This window comes from Sugiyamaella lignohabitans, chromosome C, assembly GCF_001640025.1.
Source record: "Sugiyamaella lignohabitans strain CBS 10342 chromosome C, complete sequence".
Classification (NCBI taxonomy): Eukaryota; Fungi; Ascomycota; class Dipodascomycetes; order Dipodascales; family Trichomonascaceae; genus Sugiyamaella; species Sugiyamaella lignohabitans.
In genome coordinates this window covers 352706-377544 of record NC_031671.1, presented here as the reverse complement: position 1 = coordinate 377544, position 24839 = coordinate 352706, and the positions used below count along the sequence as shown (strand labels likewise).

Here is a 24839-nt window from a genome sequence, read left to right as displayed (position 1 = left end):
ACCGCTCAGACCGGACTTGATATCATCACCGGACTCGCTTCATACGGCAGACCGTCTACTTCATATGTCGAGGTCAATAACATCAGTTCTCCCGCCAAGATTGTGCACAATCTAGCACCATCAGCAGTCACCTACGACACCCGTGTATGGTCCGCCATCAACTCTTTGCGTCTTCATCCCAACCAACGACGACTGCTACGAGCCAACCGCGACCTCGCTGCCAAACTCGTCCACGAGACCGTCAACGGCTCGTTCAAAGAATACACTATCACCGCGCCCTCCAACACCGTGGGATTCACATCACTGGCCAACACCCTCAACGCCAACAGCACCCTGTCACCCTCGGCCAAACTGCTTATCTCCCAAGTCACCTCGGGCAAGATCCCTCTCTCCACCCTGAAAGTGTCTTCCTGAACCTTGTAATTAAATGTAAATAGCTCTTCTTTGTCCCGGACCTGCCTCCGGCGGCTGGGGCTGCGCCCCAGACCCCGCTGCTCCTCTCGCTCCGCTCGAGTCGGTTCGTTTGGGTCCCCTCCATCTCCTGCGAAGCAGGAGCCATGGGGTCTGGGCCGGAGCCCCAGCCGCCGGAGACCAGTCCGAGCCCCCAGCCATCTCCTGCGAAGCAGGAGCCACGGGGTCTGGGGCAGAGCCCCAGCCGCCGGAGGCAGACCAGGGGAAAAAGAGTGTGAGAAAATGCGTTTATTGGCGGTATTCTTTGTTGAAAGCGCGGCCGATGACCATGCGACGGATTTCAGAGGTGCCGGCGCCGATTTCGTAGAGTTTGGCGTCGCGGAGAAGACGGCCGGGGACTGTTTCGTTGACGTAGCCCATGCCGCCGAGACACTGGATGGCGTCGAGACAGACCTCGGTGGCTCGTTCCGCAGCGTACAGGATCACAGCGGCACAGTCTTTGGTGTCTTTGTGGCCCGCATCGGCTGCTCGAGCGGTTTCGTAGAGGAATGCTCGGGCAGTAGCGTATTTTGTGTACATATCAGCCAGCTTGCCTTGGATCAGTTGGTTGTGTGCTATGGGCTGGCCAAACTGCAGACGGGTGTGAACGTATGGTAGAGTCTCGTCAAGGGCTGCTTTCATGAGTCCGACAGGACCGGCCGCTAGAACCAGTCGTTCGAGATCTAGTCCGCTCATAAGAACATAAACTCCACCGCCAACTTTTCCGAGAACATTCTCTTTAGGAATGAACACATTGTCAAATACCAATTCTCCAGTGTTGGATCCTCTCATTCCAAGCTTGTCGAGTTTTCTTGTACACGAGAACCCGGGCATGCCCTTTTCAACAATGAATGTAGTAATACCTTTAGACCCGGCTTTAGGATCGGTTTTGGCATACACCACAAGTGTATCAGCATCAGGACCGTTGGTAATCCACATTTTGGTGCCATTTAAGTAGTATCCTGACCCGTCGTCAGAAAGTGTGGCAGTTGTTTTCATAGAAACAACGTCAGAACCAGATCCTGCTTCTGACATGGCAAGTGCACCGATTTTTTTGCCGGAGATAAGGTCTGGAAGGTACTTGGCACCCTGTTCTGGGGTGGTATGAAGAGTCAGTTGGTTGATACACAGATTAGAATGAGCAGCGTATGACAGAGCGATAGATCCACTGGCTCGAGAAAGTTCTTCAATTACAACCGAATGTGCCAGGTATCCCTGTCCCAAACCACCGTATTCAGGGCTGGCAGTGATACCTAATAAACCAGCTTCACCCAGTTTGGGCCACAGTTCATTTGGGAATGAGTTGTTGGAATCAGTAGCAGCTGCTACTTCACGAGTGATTTCTTCTTTGCAAAAGGCAATAGTGGCTTCTCTGAGCTCTTCGACGTCTAAAGCTGCTGCTGCACTGTAGGCTCGAGAGGACATTCGACTCAGCGTGTTTCTGATTGAAACGGCAGATCTGGCCGTCGTTTGCCTCAGGACTGATTGTCCGAATCTAAAGTTTCTCGCGAGCATTTTTCAATTGTGTAGGACTCCAGAATAAAGAGAGCAGATAAAATAGGTGATAGAAGAGGTACCAGTGGAGCTAGTGGCCGGCTGAACCGAGTTAAATGAGGTGAATTTCAGAGAGCTAAAGAGCAAATCTAAGAGCAGAGTTAAACACAGGCTGGATATTTAATTGGACAACACAGTTGGATAACTGAAGTTAGTTTTAAAATGAGATGTGAACTGAGATGTGAAGTGAGATGTCAACTGAAATTTGATGTGAAATGTTGCAATGATAAACGAGAACTGACTACGGCACTGTCTCCAGCTGAAACTGAAACCAAAAATAAAAGTCGAAAACAAAACAACTTCTGACTGGTCCGCCAAGCCTGTTCTGCCAAATGTACAGGTTTAAATACAAACAGACTGATTTCGGTCAAATATCGGCGTGCTTGAATTGTAGAACCAGGGGTGCATTTACCCCACCTCGGAGGGTCGATGTTTGTGGGGTATGCTAACCAAAACCGACGATAGCCGCGTATACCCCACTAAACCAGCAGGCTTAAAATCCACGGAGATTTATCGGTCCATGTTGTTTACTAGCAACTGGATCCGCTACAAGCTTGGTTTGTATAAATTAGTTTCCGGCTGCTGTTTATATTGATAATTGATTGGTTTGTTGAAATAGACCAAAAAGAAAAAGCATTGGATTTTGCTGTAACTAGTTCTGAGACAAATCATCATCTAACGAATTATATTTATTACGAGAAGAGAGAGAGCGGAAAGAAACCATGTTACAATGGTCATTGAGGTCGATTTCGAGCCTGGGCCATGGTGTACGATCAAGTTCAGGTCTGCATTTCGGTTTGGCTCGGTGTACGAGTATTAGTGGAGTTCATGGCGTGAAAATTGAGTCTAGATTGGCCTCAACGGCTTCATTATTTGCTTCCAAGTACCAGACAGAGTCTCTACAAACACTACCCACAGCCATTTCAAATACATCCCCCGAGTTTCAAGAAAAAGCTGCTGCTATGAACGAATTGATCTCGGAAATTCAAGCTATTCATAACCATGTCACGGATGTCAATGAAATCCCCGAGAAAATCCGTACTAAACATCTGGCTAGAAAGAAGCTTTTACCAAGGGACAGAATTGCTGCTCTAATTGACCCCGGTACCAGTTTCATGGATCTGTCGCTATTGGCTGGTCATGAACTTTATGAAGGAGAAGATATTAGAGGAGGTGGTATTATTACAGGTATAGGCATTGTACAAGGAGTCAAGTGTTTAATTATTGCAAACGACTCCACTGTCAAAGGAGGTACTTACTATCCCATCACAGTCCGCAAACACCTGCGAGCTCAAGAGATTGCTCAAGAAAACCACATGCCCTGTATTTATTTAAGTGATTCCGGAGGTGCTAATCTTCCCCACCAGTCAGATGTGTTTCCTGCCCACAATCACTTTGGCCATATTTTCTACCAGCAATCGAGAATGTCGTCTATGGGCATCCCACAACTAGCACTTGTACTGGGTCCGTGTACAGCCGGAGGTGCCTATGTTCCAGCTATGAGTGACGAATCGATTATTGTTAGAGGAACAGGCCATATTTTCCTGGCAGGACCACCCCTCGTCAAAGCAGCCACTGGTGAAGTAGTGAGTGCTGAGGATCTTGGAGGAGGTGAGATGCATGCCAGTGTTAGTGGAGTAGTCGACTATCTGGCTGAAACTGAGGAAGAAGGTATTGCTCTTCTCAGACAATCAGTAGGCAATCTGAACTGGCCAAAGGTAGAGACTCTAGCATCGTCCGCTCAGCCTGAAAAGACCATAGACGAGCCTCTGTACCCTCCAGAAGAACTAGGAGGTGTAGTAGGAACAAATCTCAAGGTCGCTTATAACGTTCGAGAAGTGATTGCACGAATTGTAGACGGATCGCGATTCAGCGAGTTCAAGAAGAAATACGGTACTTCTCTGGTATGTGGCTGGAGTGAGATCTGGGGTCACAAGGTAGGAATTCTTGCCAACAATGGACCTCTCTTCTCAGACTCGTCACTCAAAGGAGCACATTTCATTCAACTGTGTAAACAGAGAGACATTCCACTTGTATTCCTCCAGAACATTTCTGGATTCATGGTTGGCAGCGATGCTGAACGTGGTGGTATCGCCAAAAACGGAGCCAAACTAGTTAATGCCGTTGTTGGAGCTGGTGTTGAGAAGTATACAGTCATTATTGGCGGTAGTTACGGAGCAGGAAACTACGGAATGTGTGGACGAGCATACAAACCACGTTTCTTGTGGTCCTGGCCCAATGCTCGTACTGCTGTCATGGGAGCTGAGCAGCTGGCTTCTGTCATGGACTCAGTTGGCTCCGCATCCAACAAAGCCAAATCAGACGCTCTCCGTGACCGGATCGAACGCGAGTCGCTCGTCAAATTCGGCAGTGCCCGGCTCTGGGATGACGGCGTCATCCTCCCACAACAAACCCGCCAATATCTCGGCCAAGCCCTCGAAATCCGCGCCCAATCCCGAGTCGTCCAGGCCACCCGTTTCGCCCAAAAAGCGGCCGCTCCTCACGACTTCGGTATCTGGCGTATGTAATCTAACAAAAGCTTCTTCTACGGTATCACGCTGCCTCCGGCGGCTGGGGCTCCGCCCCAGACCCTGGTTGCTCCTGCTTCGCAGGAGATTGTGAAAACCTCGTGCTCGTTAAGTGCTTTCCTCGAGAAACTTCTCCAGTTCCAAATGGCACTTTCTAATCCTAAACGGATACAGTCCATGGCTGCTCCTGATTCGGAACAGGTTGAGAAAATCCCGTATTCCCGAAGAGATACCCTCGAGAACCAGAGCCACTCATACATCTCAAGTCCACTTTTTCTGAGACTTGTATCCTGTCACAACTCATTGGGATCCAGACCATAGTTCGTAGGAGATTCCAGGGACCGTAGACGTAACGACTCGAGCGAAGCGAGAGGAGCAGCGGGGTCTGGGGCGGAGCCCCAGCCGCCGGAGGCAGCAGGCCACGTTAAGGGGTCAGGGGTCATCAATGGCATTAGGGAGTGAGGGTACAGGCTACATAATCAGGCAGTCCTTGTCTTTTTGGCCTGCCGAGGCAGGGTTGGCGTGGTTGCGCCGTAGGGAGAGGGTTGAGGCCTTTCCAGAGAGCTTGCGGTTGCTGGGTTTGTGTCGCAGGAGCTTGTTTCGGGTGGATTTAGCGGCCGGGTCGGTGGTGAGGAATGCGTGGTCAAAACCTTCGAGTGAGGCAGCCGAGTGTGTTTGGGTGTGTGAGTTGGATCGCGACGAAAAAGTGCTCGAAGTCGAGTTTGACGCGGTATGAGTAGCGGCGGCCAGTGCCACGGATGATGCATTGTTGGATCCGTTATGAGACAACTGGCGGCCGTGTGATGAATAATAGTGTGAATTCGACGAGTTATTATGTCCGTGACCGAGAATATATTTCTTGGTTGATTCGTCAATGCTGCCTTGGCGCATACCTAAAGATGAACCGAATCCTGAGTCGCGACGCATGATCTGGCGAACAAGATCCACAAATACTTCTTCAACATTCAACCGGTACTTGGCCGAGGTCTCGTAAAACGGCACTTTACCCCATGAATCGGCCACTTGAACACCGACCTTGGCAGGCACCACGCGGTCGTCCATCAGATCACATTTGTTTCCTACCAGCACAATCGGCACATTGGCATTGTCTTTAATTCGGATGACTTGTTCTCGTAGCTCCAACAGCTCCTGTAAAGAGGATTCATTCGTCACCGAGTACACGAGAATAAACCCCTCGCCGTTTTTAATATACAGTTCTCTCATAGCAGTGAACTGCTCGACTCCTGCCGAGTCAAGAATTTCCAAAGTACATGATCGGTTATCAATCAAACACTGTTTTCGGTATGAATCTTCAATAGTCGGATCGTAGGACTCAAGATACACGCCTTGAACGAATTGCACAGTCAGTGCCGACTTGCCTACACCGCCGGCTCCTAGAACCACTACTTTATAGTCTCTCATCGCGAAAGGATCGAGTTAGAAGTCAAATAAACGAACAAATCAAATCAAATGAAATGAAATGAAATAAAATCAAAAAACAAACAGTATCAAAGAGACGAAATCAAAAGTCAATTGAACAGTCAAGCCAGCTTGAGTACCCGCCAATCGAACTGAGTTCAGATATAAATAGACGTAAATAAACGTAAACCGGTGAATATGCAGATTTGGTGATATTTTTTTAATTTAGATTTCAGCACCGTGAAATTGAAAAATAGCCACAGACTGAATTGAAAATTTACCAGCAATTGTCAAGTTCAACCACGTTTGATTTTTCAGTTGGTCAAGTGCACGATTTAGAGAAACAAAACCAGAACCAGAACTAAAAGAAAAAGAATCTGATCTGAAATAAAAAGGGATAACTATCAGGAGAAATGGCTGGTGCCGGGTGGTGAAAAATAGGGGGTAAAATAGGGATAAACTCAAAAAACTATGCTGATGTGTGTGAGTCGATAAGCAGCTTTTCACCAGTGTGATCAAAGGTGAAACAATAGAAAAAAATAATAAAATAAGAGAGCCACACACCGCCAACCAAGTCGTTTGACGAGAAACAGTCTTTTTTTATTTTGGAATTAAAAATACCCAAACCGAAAAATCAAAAAGTCAAGTTGAAGACAAGAAAAACAGAAAATAAAAAATGAAATCAACAACAGAAAAAAAAAATTAAACCACTGGTCAAAAGAAGCTGTATTTTAATGATGGTGCGGTACCAGTCGCTTTTATTATTTATTTTCTTTTATTTACCTACAACAGCAGCACCAGCGCACCTCAGCAGCAGCCCTGTTTGTTTTTTCTGCCGCTTTGGTCCTACGTGTTTCGTGTTTCCTGCCGCACCGTGCAGACGTGGCTGGCTGCAGTTCAGGGGGGTCGGGGTTGCACCGGTCGGGGGGATTGCCTCCGGCGGCTGGGGCTCTGCCCCAGACCCCGTGGCTCCTCTCGCTCCGCTCGAGTCGTCCACGTCGACGGTCCCAGCCAACTCCTGCTTCGCAGGAGCCACGGGGTCTGGGGCAGAGCTCCAGCCGCCGGAGGCAGACCCCTCCCCAGACCGTGAGTGGGTCCAAGCGGCATGGGCCCGCGACACGGCTGGTGGTGAGACTAATTGGGAAATAAACAACAGTTTCTCAGGGGGGAAAATGAGTGGTGTGAGAACCGCGAGGGTGGGTGGGTTCTGTTTATTTTTGTTTTTGTTTACTTTTATTTTTTTTAATTATTTTTCATTTTTCATTTTTTGCGGTCGACCGACCGACCACGCTCCAGAAGCGGAGCACCCATTCTTGCGAAGAGTTTTTTTTTTATCTCCGTGTTTTCCTCGGTCGATGATCATAGGCCTCGCTCATCGTTTGTTGTTCTTTTGCTGCTTTGAACCGATAGTCCATCTCAGATCTGAGATCTGAGATCAGGGGTCCGGGACTCGGCCTCCGGCGGCTGGGGCTCCGCCCCAGACCCCGCTGCTCCTCTCGCTGCGCTCGAGTCGTTAAGGTCCACGGTCCCAGTCAACTCCTGCGGAGTAGGAGCTACGGGGTCTGGAGCAGAGACCCCAGCTGACGGAGCCAGATGCCCCCTACCCCCTTGGAATTTAATTAAATAAACTAAATTGGCATGGCGCAGGTGCTAGCGGCTTTAGTTTCTATTTACCTGCATGGACCGACCGTCTGGTTTGGCCCAGTTGGGTAAATATATTGACCTGATCGCTGGTGGGCTGCTGCTGCTGCTGCTGCTCTTGTGATGGTGCTGGCAGAGTGCTGGTGGTCGCTTGAAAAATAGGCCCCATTTGTAAACAAACTAACGCCAGAACACACCCGAATACGCCAGCCGATGCTAGCGACGCCAGCTGACACTAGCGATACAAGGGCCGCTAGTCGTCTGTGCGGTCCCATAATATTATTTGGCCAAGATCCCATCGGCTGGCGGGTGACTCGTGACACGGCCAAAGTTGGTTTTGGTTGCTGCCCGTGTCATTGGACCGTGCAGTCACAACAACTCTCTGATGGCCTGAGTGAGTGAGTAAGTGAGTGAGGGTGTGACTAGTAGCATCTGATGGAGCAGCAGCAGCAGCCAGCCGGCCAGCTAGCCAGCCAGCCGGGGCAGCTTGACTGATTACATGCAAACCAGGTCTGACCATGCAGGATAAAACTGCTGGAGGTGACGATCATTATAACGGGGTTTGATCATATTTGATCTCCGGCAACGGGGGAACGGAAGATGCAATTGAGACATGGCCAGGGCCAGATCATTTCGGTGTAAATTATGATTCATTTGTGATGATTTCTAGAGCCACAGCGGCACGGGAAGGCACTTTTTACTGGGATAAATGAAATGATCTACATGGCTATATCCGGGAAACCATCTCCCTTGCAGCGGCCGCGCCAGTCCAAACTGGCGCTTTCAGGGGGTGCTGCCTCCGGCGGCTGGGGCTGCGCCCCAGACCCCCCTGCTCCTCTCGCTACGCTCGAGTCGTTTCCGTCGACAGTCCCAGCAAACTCCTGCGAAGCAGGAGCAACCAAGGTCTGGGGCGGAGCCCCAGCCGCCGGAGGCAGAACACCCGACCCCGTCCAAGCACGACATCGGGGATCGGATGTGGCCGATTGTCGTTCGGGGATGAATCGATCTGAGATTGACCGCTGGATCCGTTGGTGAGGCCAGCAGTCGTTCCCGTGAACAGTGCGCCGATGTCTCAGACTCACTGGAAGTACACGAACCAGCGCGGTTTGCTGCCTGGCGGGAGAGTGAGAGTCCGTGTTTTCTGTACAGACCCGAGTTAGACCTGGTGCTTGGTGCGGCCGTTTTTTATTAAACACCAGTCGCGTTTGGAAAGCAGTGAGGGCGTGCTGCCTCGCAGCTCCGCTGGGTCCTCCCGCACAAAGGGCTTCGGTCCTGTGCAGTGGCCCGCCATCGCGTCTTCAGACGCTCCTGTCAAAACGCACCGCTCCTCTGTTTAGATCTGCACGGGCATCTCCGAAAATATACCGCGAAGAATGTGGCCTGCAAACGCTAATGTAAACAGGGCCTGGTCGGCGGGGGTTGGGTTGGGTTGGCCTCCGGCGGCTGGGGCGCTGCCCCAGACCCCGTTGTGCTTCGCTTCGCAGAGCGGCGTCGGGCGTGGGTGTGTTTCGGCTGGTGCTCATCCGCCAAGCCCGACTCCAGCGCAGCGAGAGGAGCCGCGGGGTCTGGGGCGGAGCCCCAGCCGCCGGAGGCACAGTCCGTTCAGTGGCAGAAGGTGATTCTTCGTTAAGAGTAAGCTAAGAGCCAAGGGTTAAGTGAATGGAGGAGATTTAGAAACAGGAAGGAATAAGGAAAAGTAGCTAAAGAAGGCTGGAGGAAATGTGGTTCGTAGAGCGTCTGGTGATGAGATTTGAGCGAGAATGAAAAAAAAGGGGTAATGTCATTACTCGCGAGTTGGAATGCCGTAAAACCAGCGAATATCAGTCGGGAGAGCTGATTCTGAAGTCTTGTTCTACCATCTGCACACTTGTATCTCAATGAGCCTGAAAACCTGTGCAACTAGACAAAAATACTAGTTGGGAGCCATCAGCTGGAGATACAAGTAATTATGTTTATCTAGAACAGTTTATTACATTTGATGTTTGCTGGAAGGGTCAGAATTAGTGTGTGATATGAAGGCGTTTAGATTACCCGGCGTTCAAAATACATATGGGTGCTCAGAACACCGGGTAATAGTTCGGTTACAGTGTATGGAAATAATGTCAATCCGAAGACTTCATGCGACTGGACTAATGTTTGTTGAAAACGATAGCTAGAGAGCGTGGTTTGATAAGCCCATCTTGGGAAGACTATTTCAGGAGCTTTACCCTGAATCCTTGAAGTGACGTACTACTTGTATTCAACCATCTGTAGATATTCGACTTTAAGCTGATTCTAGACCCCGGGCTACGCCACAGCCATATGACCAGGCAGAAGTACTAGCTGAACTTAATAAGCTTGCGGGTTCATTATAGATAATTATCCTGAGCATTTTATTGCACGAATCCACTCAAACTGTTGGCTACAAACGGACAATATTAAAGTGCGATTGGTGCCATCAGGTGTTACCCGGTGTTAATCCTACAAAACGCGGATATCGGCAGTTGAACGAACATATAAATTTCATACTTTATACCAGTATTGCATTATTACCCGGTGTTCTTGATACACGCACTTGCGACCGGCCAAAACTCCAGACTTGGGTCCGGCGATGGGGGTACAGTCCTGCCTCCGGCGACTGGAGCTCCGCCCCAAGCTCTGGTTGCTCCTACTTCGCACGAGATGTCTGGGTACGTATTCTGAACGACTCGAGCGCAGCGAGAGGAGCAACCAGGGTCTGGGGCGGAGCCCCAGCCGCCGGAGGCACGACCCCGGACCCAAGTACTGAGTTTGGACATTGGAAAGTCTTCTATCATTTATACATTTTTCTACAATATAAGGGCCGACAGGGGCCACATAAAATAACTTATCTCCAAAGAAAGTGGAATCCGCTATGAGCAACAGCAGGAGAGCAACTGAAATTATTTTCGCTTGGAATCGTTCACATATCTACCACGGCCCACGCGAACTCCGGTATGCTTAGTGGCATCTCGCTTGTAACCAGAGATAGCAAATGGTGATCCGACAGAGTCAGCACTGCCAGTGCCGATCCATTCGTCTAGCAACTTCTCGTTTTGGCGCTTTTTCCACATGCTATCCTTGACGGCCTTTTGATATTCCTTCTGGTCCTCTCTGAGAAGGATTGGATCCGACTCGTGTCTTTGCTTACGAGCATTTCTGCTCTGGGGTGTAGGAAGTGAGAACTTGTCTCCACGACTTGACCATTGCATATTCTTCTTAAGAAAAACTTGGATGTTACCACTGTCCGATACTTGAACTGTACACCTTAATAATGTAGCACCACCACATCTAGGACAGAACTGACGAGGACGGCCATCTTTAGGAAAAGCAGTTAATTTGAAACATGCATGACATCTTAGCATATAGTTTTTCACCCGTTTAATATGCTTTCCATTAGTGGGGTTGACAAGATTCAATCCCATTTGAAGGGCAACGTTCTGCATAGCAAAATCGCCAGTAGACATGGCCGCTTTCATGGTTTTGGTTTCAACTTTTTCCAGCTTATCACCGCCAGCCTTTTCTAACGTCTCTTGAAGGTTCTCAGTGGTGATCCAATCATCAGCATCCTCATCATCGTAGTCTTCTTCTATAATCTCCTCAACAAATGAATCTTGTGTCTCAACATTCTCTTCGGCAGGAGGTTGAGATTCTTCTGTAGCTGTAGCTTCTGTAATTTGTTGATTATCTACTTCACTTTCAGGCTGAGCAGAATCAGTGGTAGTTGGCTCTGAAGGTATCACGGGAACTTGGGCAGGTTTGCTCCATAAATCATTTCTCTTTTTACCCTTTTTCTGCTTTCTAGGTTTAGCTGCAACAACCGACCATCCGTCATCTTCTGTTTCCTCAGGATTGGCCTCTGGCTCTGTAGCTGTTGTTTCTGATGATTCTTTCTTTGATTCTGTTTTAGTCAGGTCTGACACTGGCTCAGCTGTTTGTTCATTTGATTCCTTAACTTTACTGACAGAAGAGTCAGTGGATTCGGATTTTTGGGTCTCAGAATGCTTAACTTCTTTGGCTCCATTTATATTCTTTTGACCAGGAACCTTTCGCAATCTCCAGTCTCCTCCATTTAATTCGACTTCCAACTCGTAACATAGTGCAAGAATATGCATATCTGTAGATGATAAAACAGCATAGTCACCGGTTTTCTTCGAGAACTCGCTCACTGCAGCGATGGAACTAGGCTTTGGCTGACGAACGACAAGTTCCTCTCCCCAGAGTAACAGATTTTGTCTGGCTCTCTCATCTTTAATTTCGTTGTACACACTGGGTGTTGTGAAAAATTTCTCCGCCCTTGAATGAAGGTCCGAAAATGTCTGTGTAAGCAAAGGACCAGCGTCCAAAATCAGACTATTTATAGATGCCATATTGCAAATATTTGGTCCAGTCGGAAATCTGATGAATCTATCGGTTAATAATTGTTGATCTTAAACCCTGTCAAAAAAAAAAAATCGGGCAGCTGCAGAATAATCACATGATATGCAGAAGCTTATCAGTCGATGAGAGATTGGACCCTGATCATCAGAGGAGCTGTTTTAGATTAAGCGATGAATAGAATTACATGCACTAGCTATATACCTTTGACTGATTTTCTTGGGGGAGCTAGGCTACTAATTGAAAAACGTGATATATCTCCATGGCTACTAACCAGCTGGATCGAGAGTAGAACTGGGCACGTGATCTGTCGATCTAACTATGATCACGACTATTTCTTCGGTTGGAATTGATAACATTTTTAGTCAGGCATGGTCGGAAGAAGGGCCTGATTTATATATCGTCGTTCACATTGACATTTGGCAAGAATCATTTGGTATAGACACCAATAGTCTCATTATACGCAGTTTATGCACATTTAGTGCTTCGTTAATGTTCCATGTTTATGTGATCTGCTGATCTGACAGCTGACATAAATTATATCTTCATACCACTACTCAATTGAAACATTATTGTGGATTTAGGACTTTTAAGTTTGGAAAGTAGCAATGTCTACCGCATCTGATTATATTCAAAAGTGTGAGGCAGCTCTTGTAGCCAAGGATTATGAGGCTGCTCTGGAATTTTCAAATAGAGCCATCTCTTTAGACAAATCTCGTTATATGGCCTATCTCAAAAAGTAAGATTTCATTAGTCCTTAAAGCTATGAGCTAATCCTAACATTATTAGGGCTGTTATTTTACAGCGTCAGAAAGACTCTCAAGGCTCGTTAACAGCTGCCGAATATGGGATTGCTTTGGCACACAAGGCAGGAAATAGACAGGCTATTGCCGAGGGCCAATTACGACGGGCTATTGCACTCAATTCATTAGCCAAGTATTCAGATGCCGCTTATGCTATAGGCTTGGCTGATGAATATGCCTCTGATAAGTCTCCAGAGAAGAAATCAATAACTATCTGGAAAATGAAGATTCAGTCGCATCTGAAGAGCGTGGAAGACGAAGACGACCTTATTGTGTCAATTCAAGATATTCCCAAGATACAAGATCTGTCAGATGATGAAAGTGGTCGAAAAGAGGTCGAAAAGGCTCTTGATGTTCAACCAGAGAAGCAGTCTGGCATTAGTGTCAGTACTCCAGAATATCCAGCACCAGATACAGTCCGCCACGACTGGTTCCAAATGGGCAATAAATGCGACGTTTCCATTTTCATAAAAAACTCCCCCAAAGAGGATGTCACAGTAGAATTCACGGAATCATCTGCAACTATAAAATTTCCGCTTGCTAGCGGCCAATTGTACGAGTACAACATCGGCCCATTTTCACATGAAATCGAGCCATCCAAGAGCACTTGCAAAGTGTTTAGTACCAAAATTGAGCTTGGCATCGTCAAGAAAGTCAACACATCATGGGCAACTCTTCTAAGCCCCGAAGGAGAGCGCCCTCTTAATAACAAGGTGCCTCTTTCTTTGGATGAGATGAGGACGGCTCTAGAGAAGACAGCTAAAGACAGCAGCAATTCATCCTCTGAAGCCTCAACTACGAATTCCACTCGACCGCTTGTACCATCATTTGAAAAGAACTGGGAAAAAATGGCTGCAGAGGCTCTTGGAGATGAAGAACAGCAACCGGATGACTTTTTCAAGCAGCTTTACGGAAATGCCGATGACGACACTAGGAAAGCTATGTTGAAGAGTTATACCGAAAGTGGTGGTACTACACTTAGCACGAACTGGGAAGATGTCAAAAAGGCACCAGTACCTGTAAGTCCTCCCAGTGGTATGGAAGCTAAAAAGTTCTAGATTATAATGATGTAACGAAACAATAAATTATTTATGTAACCAATTCTGGCTTGAGTATAAACGGTGGCAGTTTCTGTCCGTAGCTAAATAGGATCTACAACTAGATCCATAAATAAGAGTATTGGCAAAGTGCTTCCAACTCTGCTATAGAACAGTTTCTCTAGTAAATCTTTACGAATATTTGTTCAGAGAATGTCACAAATACCACTAGTCCAAGATTATTCGGTTCCAATGTTCTTACTTCTCTTCTCTCGAGCTACGCTCTAAGTAGCAATAATAAGATATTAAACCGATAGTTACATGCCGCCAAGGAATTAAGTACAAATTCTCTTAAAATGCTGAAACTGGTATTGATAAACCCATGATCCACGCCTTATTAATCTGTTACTGAGGATGTCTTTGAAGTCTTCTCACAGAAGGTTATTAAGCGTTTGACAGCAGTGAGCCAGCGTCTTGTTTCATCGTCACTCATTATATGGGCAATTTGGACAGATCCTTCTGACGAAGTGTTGTGGATACCAGTAATCTTGGATTGAGCACTTCGTTCATGAATAGCCACACCAATGACACCAATTGGCCATGCCACGTTACCAATACTGAGCTGAATGTAAGTATCATTGGCGTCACGGAATTTTTTTGTCTGAAGATAATACAACAGGGTCGCTAAACTCGGAAAAATCTGTTTTGAAAGAGATTTATTTCGTAAATGGCCTAATAGAATTTCGATATCTTTAGAAGCCTCTTTATAGATCGATTTTGTTTCTTCCTGGTTTTGCTCAAGATATAACTCCCACTTTCGCAGGAGTTGCTTGATATATACTCTCATCTGTATGTACACCTTTGGCTCATTATCTTTGATATCCTGAGGGACGATAGTAGGATCGGTCCTGGCATCTTCTTCCTCCTCCTTACGTAGACGCTCCTGTAATTCTAATTTCTTTTCTATCCTGGCAAGCCTATTTTTCCGACCCTTTTCAGATTCTCCTGGGACTGAAGTTGGCTCGTTGAGTTCTTCCAGTCGGGCAATGATCTCACTATCCGATCTCTCAGTCTCAGACTTATTCGAATTCGACCCGTCATTGCCTCTCCTCTTCAGTCTTTTAGCCTCATTTTCTTTCTCTCTTTCATGTTCTAATTCCTGCTCCAGCTGGCGTTTTCTAGCTGCCGCTTGTTTAGCTTCTTGTTCTTTACGATACTCTTTCTCTCGAAGTTCTTCGAGCTCGGCCTTTCTAACGTATGATTTGGGCTTTTGGCCCGGACCATCAGCCGACTCGGTTTTGAGATTTGTAACGGCAGCTGCCTGTGCCTTTTTCTTAGCAATTTCTTTTGCTAAAAGGGCCGAAAAATCCATAATGAATTTCATATATATTTTCTGACCTCTGGGAGTCCTCGCTTTCCTCGCTTTATCTTATCTTTTAATAACATATGGGTTGTGGTTCACATTCAGACAGATCTGGCCAGAAACGCAATCAACGCCGCACCGTGAAAAATTGAATTGACGCCAACTGCACACACGCAAAGGTGAATCTATCAACTTCAACGACCAATTCAAAATGGCCAAATCGTAAGTTACTAGCTCAGTGAACGGATATGAGACTGTCTTATATCCATGTTCCTAGCAAGGACCCATATCTTATCCTGCTTTTCTCTGTCTTCAGGCTGCTGGGCAAGTCGGCGCAACGACTCGAGCGCAGCGAGAGGAGCAGTGGGGTCTGGGGCGAAGCCCCAGCCGCCGGAGGCAGACCCAGTTGATCCAAATTCATAGAGACTAACAAAACTTTTGCAGACGTGTATCAGCTCCTACTCTTGTTGAGCCAGCTACTACCGCTAGAGTACAAGTGGACGCCAGTGTTGTGCTCAAGATTGTCAAGCACTCTTCGGACCAGTTTCCAGGCCAGGCCGCAGGTCAGCTCTTGGGTTTAGAAAACGATGTTGAGGGAACTGTTTCTGTGACTCATTCATTTGCATTCCCCTCTTCTGCCACCGATAATGAAGGATCAGGTTTAAGGTCGAAGACTATCTTGAAGTACCAATCTGAGGTCATTGAACACCTCAAGGAGGTCAATGTCGACTCCAACTCAGTCGGTTGGTACATCAGCGGCAACCTTGGAAGATTCTATAACCAGCACATCATTGACACTATGTTTGCTTACCAAGCTGAGAACGCTGATTCAGTTGTTCTTGTATACGACACAGCCAAGTCCAACCAAGGTGGTCTTGCATTACGCGCTTATAGATTGAGCAATAGCTACTTGAATGCTAAGAAAGACGGAAAGTTCACTACCGAAAACTTGGTCAAGAACGAGCTTTCTTACTCCAATATCTTCCAGGAGTTACCTATCGATGTCAAGAACTCTCACTTGGTGACTCTGTACTTACACAGCGCCAAAGAGGCCACTGAAAATGTTAAGGATTACGACGACTTGGCTATTTCGGTCGACCAGTTCTTGGAGCAAAACATTGAGGGAATCTTTGACTCTGTCGACGAGTTCCACTACGACCAAGGAAACTATAACTACTACCAGAGACAGCTGACTCGTGAGAAGCTCAAGATCCAACAATGGCAACAAAAGCGAAAGGCCGAGAATACTGCTCTCGAGCAACAAGGCAAGCCTTTGCTCTCTACCGACGACTATAAGACTTTATTCAGATTACCCGAGGAGCCATCGCGTTTGGATAACCTGCTCATCTCGGCCCAAATCAACCAATACTGCACCCAGATCGAAGAGTTCGGTGCCACCGTCGTGCCCAAGCTCTTTGCTACCCAAAAAGTTCTCGAGGGTTGATCTCCTCGTATATGTTTAGAAATATCTAATGACCATGCCACTTTACTAGTTTCTTATATTCATTTACCATAATGCCTTCGGCGACTGGGGCTACGCCCCAGACCCGTTGCTCCTCTCGCTTCGCTCGAGTCGTTCTCAGTGAAGTATAGAAAGTCTAAGATTCTTATTTAAATATCTGAGGGTGTATATGCAATTTTGCTCAGCTCTAAGAGCTGCTGGGATATAAATAGGTTTTCAGACCGGGCGAGGGAACGGTCAACTGATGCTTGGTTCTGGTCGGCCATGGTGCGCTTGAAGAACTGTGATAGATACCCGCTGACTACTTCGACCGGCCAATTGTCCGGTAAGTTTGACAGCACAAGCGAGACGTCCAGACGATTGCCCCACTGCTCGAGAAGAATCCGTGTACATGCGATCCGGGTCCCGGGATCCGGTACTTTCAAATACCGAAGGAAGAGTTGTCGGAAAAGGTCTTTCTGGATCTGTGAATCAAGTGGCTCCAGTATCGTCATCGAGATTGGTATTCTTCCGTAAATGCAATAATCAATGGCGGTTTTATAATCGGTGAGCCGGTTGCAGAGGATATCCAAACATTGCTCATGGATTCCTAAGTGACCAAACACCACACACTGCTCGATTAGAAGCGTGTCAGGCTCATCCTGGCTCAGGTGCATCAAACTAGTGTAATCAAAGTCCGATGTGGAATCGACCAACTCCATCAGTTCTAAGCGCATTTTCATGACTTCTTCAAAAGGAGACAAAGAAGCGGCAGGTGCTGCAATAGTCGATTTCAGAAGCAACCCCTTGCTCTTAGTGGGAACCACTGGCTGTGAGTTTTGTAGTTTATTTCGAAGGAAAGGAATATATGCCGGTTTAGGAACAGGAAGTGCCTTATATATGTCGTAATTGTCCATCAAGCTCTTCCTAACGTCAGGGTTTTTGGAAATCTTGTCAACTATATCCAAGAGCATGACAGTTGCAAGATCTGACGCAAACAAAGTCTGGTTTTTCTCGTAAACCAAAAACTTTAAATATTGTCTCCAGGCCTCGTCATTGTTCATAGACTTGAGTACCGCTACAACTTGGTTCTCATTGATGTTTACCCTGAGGTCTGGACTTGTAAACACCTTTATTCCTGTCTTTGGATATGTTTGGACTAGCCAAGCACCGTAGTCCCAGACTAATCCCTCATCCTCGCACTCATTGATCAGATACTCAGCCATAGTAGTTTCTCCATTAGCAAAAGCAGGGTTGGTTTCAAGTAGCATTTCTTTCCAACATGATAGTAGTTCTGATGGCATTTTGAGCTTATTATACATATGAGAGAGGTAAAAGAATTTTTTTTGTTGTCGTAACAGCTCTATCGACTCATCTGTTGCCAGGACGATTTCATTGTCAATTGCATGGATCAGATCATGCTGACTGGCCTTACTCTTTTCTTCGCACTTCAAAAGAAATGCCAAATATGACAGTTCTAACGACTTGAATACATTTTCTTTATCAGCCAGCCCTAAACTGGCCATCTCTCTCTTTTTAAACCAGTCTTTATAGAACGTTTTCAGGAATGAAACGACGTTTTCAGACAGCTTGGACATAGACGACGAATATGTCTTCTGTAAAGTCTCTATAAACGAAATAACTCCGTTAAACACCCATACTTCACCCTTGACATTTTTCTTGTCAAAAATAAAAATCATAATCCGAGGGTCAAGGGATGCCACCAGCCACGTCTTGGTCACGTCACTAAAGTGACTAGGAGTGTGATTAGCTTCTCGAAGATAGTATAAGCCAATCAAAAGATTAAGGTATTGTAGTTGAGTTACAGCCAGTTCAGTGGAAAAATCCATTCTCTCTATTTCATCGTAAACGTCATCTACCTGACCATTTACAAGAACGAGTTTTTCAAGACTAAGAAATCGAGGGGTAGGAATAAGACACTCGACACCAGCTTCTGGTGTGTATGCAAAGAGGGTCGATGAACAGATGGATATTTTACACGCGGTGTCTCTCTCAGAGGACATCCTGCTCACTACGTCCGGTGATTTAATATCTTCAACAGCCAAAGGAGCGAGTACAATTTTGTTAACAAGTACTGTGTACGGGGTTTTGTAAGGTGCCAAAACTGTAGTCACAAGAGGCTTGGATGGAAACTCTACAGTCTGAACAAGTTTTTGATCATGCAATGAGTGCAACTGGACTTGATTATCAATAACAGCGGCAACATAAGGATAATCTACGGCCACAGATGAAGGGTATTTAGACCAGGCAATAGTTCCACGAGATATTTCTCCATCAACATTAACAACCAATCCCATTGCCCTGTCCACAGCTGACGTTCCGCTAGTAACCAGAAACTCATCACTGGCTACAGGGACTATAATAGGTTTTATGGGATCGGCATGCTTTTTGGATTTAGACTTGCCAGTCGCTGAATGGTCGCTCTTACTTCCTTCTACCTCTGTAGTGGGAGTTGGTACGCCTTCCATGGATGGAAATGTAGCTGAAGTCGTCGAGACGGGACTCGAGCTTGGTTTACTCTCAGCGCTCTCGACTGACCCAGTCGACTGAATAGAATGGATTGATACAGCTGGAGCATGTCCTTTACCAGCTCGTGGTCTTTGTATGTGAGATCCTTCAGTTGTTGCTGTTCCGCCTATTTTTAGCTCTGTTGCTACCTGAGTCGAAGGCTCTGTAGTGGATCCTTCACTTGTTGCCGTTTCACCCACTTTTACCTCAGGAGCTGGCTGAGTCGAAGGTTCTGTAGTAACTTCAGTAGTGGAATCCACGGAAACCTCCATTCCAGCGTCTTCTTCAACCTTTATAGTATTGGTAGGATCAGTTTCCACATTAGACTTTTTATCTGCTTCTGATCCAGGTTCTGTTAATTCATCCTTTGCCTTATCAACTTCTTCTGTTGTACTTTGAGCACTAGTCTCAGTGATTGTCTTACTCTCTTCGGTGCCCGTTTTTGAATCATCTCCCTCTTCCTTGGCAATCTCAGGAACCTGTTTATTAGTCAATGTCGTTCCCACAGGTTCTGTCTCAGCGGATTGCTCGACTGTTGGACTAGCATTTGTCTCGCCCTCAGTACCTGCCGTTTCAGTAGTAGTACCTGGTTGTTTCTGGGCGTAAGTGTCTTCTTCCCTCGTTTCACTGTCTTGGTCTTCATCTTCTCCTGCAGCCCTCAACGGAAATAGAGGAACCTTTCTTACATGCTTTAAATCTAGTAAATCATACGACTCATTGTTTACAACCAAAGCATATGAAGATCTTCGAACTCCATTCAACACCCCTGGGTATTCAATATTTCCCGCCAATTTCAAACTTTCGCCAAAAACTTTCACAAGCCGGATGGCAGATTTGGAAAACACCGTTACTTCAGCAAATTCACTATCACCACGTTCATTAAGTACTGTAAAATCGTCAATATCCCGTGACAATGCGTTAACATCTCGCATCGACCCGACATTACTACATGGAGCAAATTCCGGCAGTGTAAATACAGAGGTTGTCGACTGGCTCAACACCAATGCTCGCGATATAGTTGGTAAAATTACAATCTGTGATACTGGTCTTCTTTTCTTTGAATGTGTTCTCTGTTTAGATGCGATGATGTATGGATCACTCTCCATGCCAGTACTGAAAAAATGTAGAATCTCTCCTGATGCTGTACCTATATAAACACTAGGACCTATTCACAAGTTAGTTGCTTTTCTCCGAAATCGTCAAATGAAACATTAGAATATCCTCGTTTATACTGGCTGGAGCCACCAACTTACCCCAGCTTTCTATACATGTGACCACTGCCTGCCGGTTATCAGAATCTAGAATCAAGTCGCTGGCCACTAGTGGTACTCTTTTATAGGGACCATCATCATCATCACCTTCATCACCCCCTCCACCTAGCGCCATATTGCCCTCTTAATCCTAACCTTCTCAACTGAGCCAGGAGTCTTCTAATATACTATGTGTCGTAAGTACAACGTTCAAGTTTCAGAAATGCGCCAATATCGTGGGATATCGGGTCAATTGGTTTCCTCCTGTCGTCTATTGGTATTCTTCAAGAACAGGTTTCAGCCTGCTAGTCTCTGGATGAATTATTTACCGGTGTTTCGTTTATCTTTATTGTTAGTGAATTCTTAGCTGTAATAATGTATGTACAGTAGTCTAGCTTCACCGCCATGCAACTCACACGGAATGCCGCGCGAAAACGTCAATATAGACTGCCAAGAGTCCACTTGGCAACAGTTTCCTTTTTTTACATCGAAAACTCACTATTCATAAAAAAAGGAATCTGTTTTGTTAAAAATCTCTACACTGTCTTTTTCATAATCTAGAAGTGGATTCATTAACCCGAGAATAGGCTCGATTGGTGACACTTGGACCCTGCGTTTTAGCGTTTCCCCTTCCCTTATCTTATCTACAAGCGATCTACATAGCCGACTCGCTTCGCCTTCACATCTCACCTCGTCTCATCTCACCAAAAAGATATCAATTAAACAATAGGAATGTCGGTTGTTTTTCCATTTGTACTTCCTACCACAGGAAACCTGGCACTGGCTCAGCATGTTTCGTCTACTCAGTATCACCAGGTGGTCATCAATGCTGATTCATCGCGAGCTCTTGTTAGAGACACACTCAAGCGAGCCAAAAGAGCCGATTCGCCTGATTACCTCGAGGTTGTAAAAGTGAGTAATTTCGAGTTTTAATTGATTCTTGGTCTCAATGGGTATATTCCCTTTTTTAGATATTAACAGTTCTAGGCCATTGAAGACTACCTTCCATACTTGTTTACAATATTGGCAGACCAGAATCAAACCCATTTTACAGTAGAAACAGTACCAGTAGTGTCTTGGAGGCTTCCTCGCGTCAGCAATACAAGATCTATGGTAGGTGAGGCACCTAAACTGGAATTGCAATCACTGGAGTTTGAAAAGAGAATGGTTTTGTTAACCTACAGTTTGGCATTGATGATGCTGGCAGAGACTGCAGTAACATCACGCTATGGAGATGGTAATCAAGATAACGACCGTAAGTGGAAATTGGCTACTAGTCATCTCATAAAATCACAATCCATTGTATGGTACCTAGTAGCGAACTCCAATAGTTATAAAGGTCAGCCTATACCACCACAATTGCAAAATCAAACAGGGTTCATTACTGGCTTACAGACATTAATAGGCGGATCACTTCATTTGCTTATTATTTACAAAGATTTAGAAAGAGAACTACAAGAAAGCTCAGACGGTTATAACTCATCATCAACAACAACGACTTCCAGAAACTTACTCAGTCGTGTCGCAATATATGCTGCAGACAAGTTTGGTGCTGCATCCCAGCTCATTAGTAGCTCTAGCTCCAGTTTTTCTAGCTCTGGAGGAACAGGATCTGACTTGTCTTCTTCAGGTTCTACTGAACCTACAAAATCTAAAATGAGATCAGCTATGAGCCGGATTGCACCCTCTAGTCATAATGGCTCATCTTCATCCTCTTCATCATCACATAACTCATCATTTTCTCTTGGTAACTCATCCGACACATTATCTGGCTGGCTTTCCGAAGCCCGTAAATTCTGCATTGCTGACACATACAAACTGTCAGCTATAGATCAGGCTCAAAAGGGTCAGACAGGTCAAGCAATTGGCTTTCTTACAGCAGCTCTGGAATTATTAGGAGCTAACAGTAAACTGAAAAAAGTGGTTTCTTCGACTGCCAAACCTGGCACAATACAGTATCAACAAGATCAGCTTAAACAAACTATCTTGCCCATACTCCACTCTTATACTACGGAAAACAACAATTACACTTTCCAAACGATCCCCAAGGCTTCTGAACTCGAGTCTAATCGTCCATCTGGCCGCCAAGTGGTTGCAGCCGAACAACCTTGGGTACCTCCAAGCTCTCTTATTTCAGACTCTGTCTCCGAAACTTTGACCCCTAGCTCTAGCTCCCGTACTTATTATTAAGCTGCATACATATGTATTTTATTTCGTTCTCACACTTGCGTCTCTCTGATTACAGAAGATCAGTCTAGGCCCTGATACTGTCGCCTGCCAAGAACAAGGACCAGATTAGACGAACTCAGGTTCAGTTAACAGATCCTATACCAGTACAGCCCGGAACCATACACGTACCATTAAAGTATGTATATTTTAATAAATAATCTAGTCATCACACACATCTAATTGAGCTCAGCAGAAGCGTTTTCTACTTCAGAATCCATGGGACTATCTGTTTCAAAAGGCTGTCTACACATCGGGCATAGACCTCTTGACGTACCCTCTTGGAGCCATTTGGTCACACAGTGCAAATGAAACGAGTGATGGCATTTTCCATTGACTGTAAAACACTAAAGTTAGTTGACATTCAAACCTATTTCGCTGATCCCACAACTTCTCCCCGATTCCACTTCGTCTCATGCTGATCCACATGGATAAATCCGACCCGAGCGAAGCGAGAGAAGCCAGGGGGTCTGGGGCGCAGCCCCAGCCGCTGGAGGCAAAGACAACGCTCACCAATCTAGCATACCAAGTGGACAGTCATCGCCAGGGTATTTACATGTTGGACATGTGCCATCGAAGTGGACTCGACAGATACCGCACACTTCATCTTCAGCCATGTCCCATTTCCAAAGAGCAACGGCGTTCCATTGTTTGACAGTGACTTTCATGGCCTAGGACTCGGTTCACTGGGCTTCGAGCTCATTCAGTGGACTGTGGTACTGGAATCAAAACAAGATTATTCAGGGGAATGTAGGTGATCGGGCCTCAGACGTCACCTGACTGATGGAAAACTGCAGCAGCCGCGCACCGGTCTATTTTGAAAAGTTTACTCAGGAAGCCCAAACATAGCTTGATAATCGATATTCATTTCGAGGCCGGTACCTGTATTTTGGTTGAACAGACTTAGATTCCCCTTTTTTGGTAACTTTTCAGGAAGTTTATTGCAGGAAACTCTACTAGTTGCGTTTGGTTTAGCAGCAGTAGACGTGACTCTCATTTGTTTATAGAGCATTAACAGGTCCACGCGGGTCGTCCATACGCCGGTTATTGTATTTATTTATTTTGCAAGCAAAAAGAGTGGAAGTTCACAATCTGATCTGTATTATATTGTCATATTCTAAGGATATTTTTATTTCCACCAACCTCAAAACGTACTCTGCTCGTAGTCCAAGTGGTGTCTTCAACTTACACAGGAATTGATTCACTGGTACATTTCCATCATTATCAATATTGATATAATACAATATTGGTGAGAGGTGCGAACAAATCAAGTTATCCGACAAAATCTTTGAGCGAGCTCTAGGACAATCGTGTACAGCGCGTAATTATGGACAAGTCACCTCCAGATAGTTCGAAGAATTTCGAGCTTCGCGAACAGGACAAATGGCTTCCAATAGCCAATGTATCACGAATCATGAAAAACGCGCTTCCCGAGTCTGCCAAGGTATCTAAGGAAGCGAAAGAATGTGTTCAAGAATGTGTATCTGAGTTTGTGTCGTTTATAACATCAGAAGCATCTGAAAAATGCAGCGCTGAGAAGCGTAAGACAGTCAATGGAGAAGACATTCTCTTTGCCATGACTTCACTTGGATTCGAGAACTATGCTGAGGTGCTCAAGATCTACCTTGCCAAGTATCGTGAATTCCAAGTACTCAAACAGGAACGAGAGGGTGATCGCAAGCCATCTGGAGGCAGCGGTGCTGGATTAGGCCGTCTTGGTAACGGCGGCAGCAGTGTCAGTGTAGGACTGGACGAAGACGAAGACGATGATATGGATAGTGGATCTGGCGGGGTAGTGATGGATAATGCCTCGGAATCTCTGGCTGCTGACGGTGCTGTTGCCGAGATGCTGAATACAGACGGCGAGCACGATCAAGAACACGCCGAGATCAAAGTTGAAGGACAATCAGGTGACGGTTCTGAAGGAGCTGTGGCTACAACTGCTGATACGTATACAAACTACGATGATAGCACGTACACGACCAATGACCACGCACCAGCTGCCACCGACGACCCCTCAATCTACGAGGATTACGGTCAGTACACAAATGTAGACATGAACCAGTTCTAGCGGTTGCCTGTAAAGCACACCGCACTTGCTTTTAATGACTCCCCACCATTCCCATGTGACACGAGGCTTACGATTCCTATATATAACACCATATGTCTGAAGGCGCTTTTCGCCTGTAATTAATGACCCTTTTATTTAGAACTGGTGACTCTC

At 46.0% G+C, this 24839-nt stretch overlaps 10 protein-coding genes across 10 annotated transcripts; 5 read left to right on the top strand and 5 right to left on the bottom strand.

Moving 5' to 3' along the window:
* Positions 1-699: 699 nt before the first annotated feature.
* On the bottom strand, positions 700-1875 carry AWJ20_3827 (isovaleryl-CoA dehydrogenase, mitochondrial precursor; the record flags this gene model as incomplete). Its single annotated transcript, XM_018880859.1, has 1 exon — positions 700-1875. One exon carries the CDS (start codon positions 1873-1875, stop codon positions 700-702), a length of 1176 nt encoding a protein of 391 aa, XP_018733508.1.
* Positions 1876-2726: 851 nt separating this feature from the next.
* AWJ20_3826 (methylcrotonoyl-CoA carboxylase beta chain, mitochondrial precursor) lies at positions 2727-4532 on the top strand (the record flags this gene model as incomplete). Its single annotated transcript, XM_018880858.1, has 1 exon — positions 2727-4532. One exon carries the CDS (start codon positions 2727-2729, stop codon positions 4530-4532), a length of 1806 nt encoding a protein of 601 aa, XP_018733507.1.
* A 471-nt stretch (positions 4533-5003) lies between these two features.
* Positions 5004-5954, bottom strand: RSR1 (Ras family GTPase RSR1; the record flags this gene model as incomplete). Its single annotated transcript, XM_018880857.1, has 1 exon — positions 5004-5954. The coding sequence occupies one exon, from the start codon at positions 5952-5954 to the stop codon at positions 5004-5006; it is 951 nt and encodes a 316-aa protein (XP_018733506.1).
* A 4538-nt stretch (positions 5955-10492) lies between these two features.
* NOB1 (Nob1p) lies at positions 10493-11959 on the bottom strand (the record flags this gene model as incomplete). The annotated part of the gene is made up of 1 exon (XM_018880856.1): positions 10493-11959. The coding sequence occupies one exon, from the start codon at positions 11957-11959 to the stop codon at positions 10493-10495; it is 1467 nt and encodes a 488-aa protein (XP_018733505.1).
* A 1031-nt stretch (positions 11960-12990) lies between these two features.
* SGT1 (Sgt1p) lies at positions 12991-13827 on the top strand (the record flags this gene model as incomplete). Its single annotated transcript, XM_018880855.1, has 1 exon — positions 12991-13827. One exon carries the CDS (start codon positions 12991-12993, stop codon positions 13825-13827), a length of 837 nt encoding a protein of 278 aa, XP_018733504.1.
* A 376-nt stretch (positions 13828-14203) lies between these two features.
* On the bottom strand, positions 14204-15178 carry PRP18 (Prp18p; the record flags this gene model as incomplete). Its single annotated transcript, XM_018880854.1, has 1 exon — positions 14204-15178. The coding sequence occupies one exon, from the start codon at positions 15176-15178 to the stop codon at positions 14204-14206; it is 975 nt and encodes a 324-aa protein (XP_018733503.1).
* Positions 15179-15968: 790 nt separating this feature from the next.
* Positions 15969-16613, top strand: AWJ20_3821 (uncharacterized protein; the record flags this gene model as incomplete). Its single annotated transcript, XM_018880853.1, has 1 exon — positions 15969-16613. One exon carries the CDS (start codon positions 15969-15971, stop codon positions 16611-16613), a length of 645 nt encoding a protein of 214 aa, XP_018733502.1.
* A 167-nt stretch (positions 16614-16780) lies between these two features.
* VPS3 (CORVET complex subunit VPS3) lies at positions 16781-20245 on the bottom strand (the record flags this gene model as incomplete). Its single annotated transcript, XM_018880852.1, has 1 exon — positions 16781-20245. One exon carries the CDS (start codon positions 20243-20245, stop codon positions 16781-16783), a length of 3465 nt encoding a protein of 1154 aa, XP_018733501.1.
* A 1254-nt stretch (positions 20246-21499) lies between these two features.
* AWJ20_3819 (uncharacterized protein) lies at positions 21500-22579 on the top strand (the record flags this gene model as incomplete). Its single annotated transcript, XM_018880850.1, has 1 exon — positions 21500-22579. One exon carries the CDS (start codon positions 21500-21502, stop codon positions 22577-22579), a length of 1080 nt encoding a protein of 359 aa, XP_018733500.1.
* Positions 22580-23942: 1363 nt separating this feature from the next.
* On the top strand, positions 23943-24686 carry HAP3 (Hap3p; the record flags this gene model as incomplete). The annotated part of the gene is made up of 1 exon (XM_018880849.1): positions 23943-24686. One exon carries the CDS (start codon positions 23943-23945, stop codon positions 24684-24686), a length of 744 nt encoding a protein of 247 aa, XP_018733499.1.
* Positions 24687-24839: the final 153 nt, after the last annotated feature.